Raw genomic sequence first — 245 nt, 5'->3', positions numbered from 1 at the left:
CTATCACTGTCCAGCACCACTTGCTCCTCTTCCAATTTTCTTTTGACTGCTGACACATTGTCCTCTGCTTCCATGTCTGAGTCTGCATCCGAGTGACCATTGACCTCTCCATAGTCCGACATCTCATCCCACTGGTCTTCTGACTCGGATACTCCCAAGACATTATCTAGCATGTTGTCATCATCATCTGAAGAGTCTGGAAAGAGAACAATATATTCAAAGAAATATACAATTTATAATATTAA

General features: G+C 41.2%; 1 protein-coding gene across 1 annotated transcript in view; it reads right to left on the bottom strand.

Annotated features, from left to right (window-relative positions):
* Positions 1–245, bottom strand: part of LOC119589416 (WD repeat-containing protein 43-like) — a gene marked incomplete in the record, with an annotated part of 18183 nt that overhangs the window by 916 nt on the left and 17022 nt on the right. The window contains 1 exon segment of the mRNA XM_037938026.1: positions 1–196. Within this exon segment, the coding sequence (XP_037793954.1) occupies positions 1–196 (196 nt within the window).

Source organism: Penaeus monodon, chromosome 25, assembly GCF_015228065.2.
Source record: "Penaeus monodon isolate SGIC_2016 chromosome 25, NSTDA_Pmon_1, whole genome shotgun sequence".
Classification (NCBI taxonomy): Eukaryota; Metazoa; Arthropoda; class Malacostraca; order Decapoda; family Penaeidae; genus Penaeus; species Penaeus monodon.
Note: the sequence above shows the minus strand (reverse complement) of the source record. Positions and strands in the feature narration are given on the sequence as shown.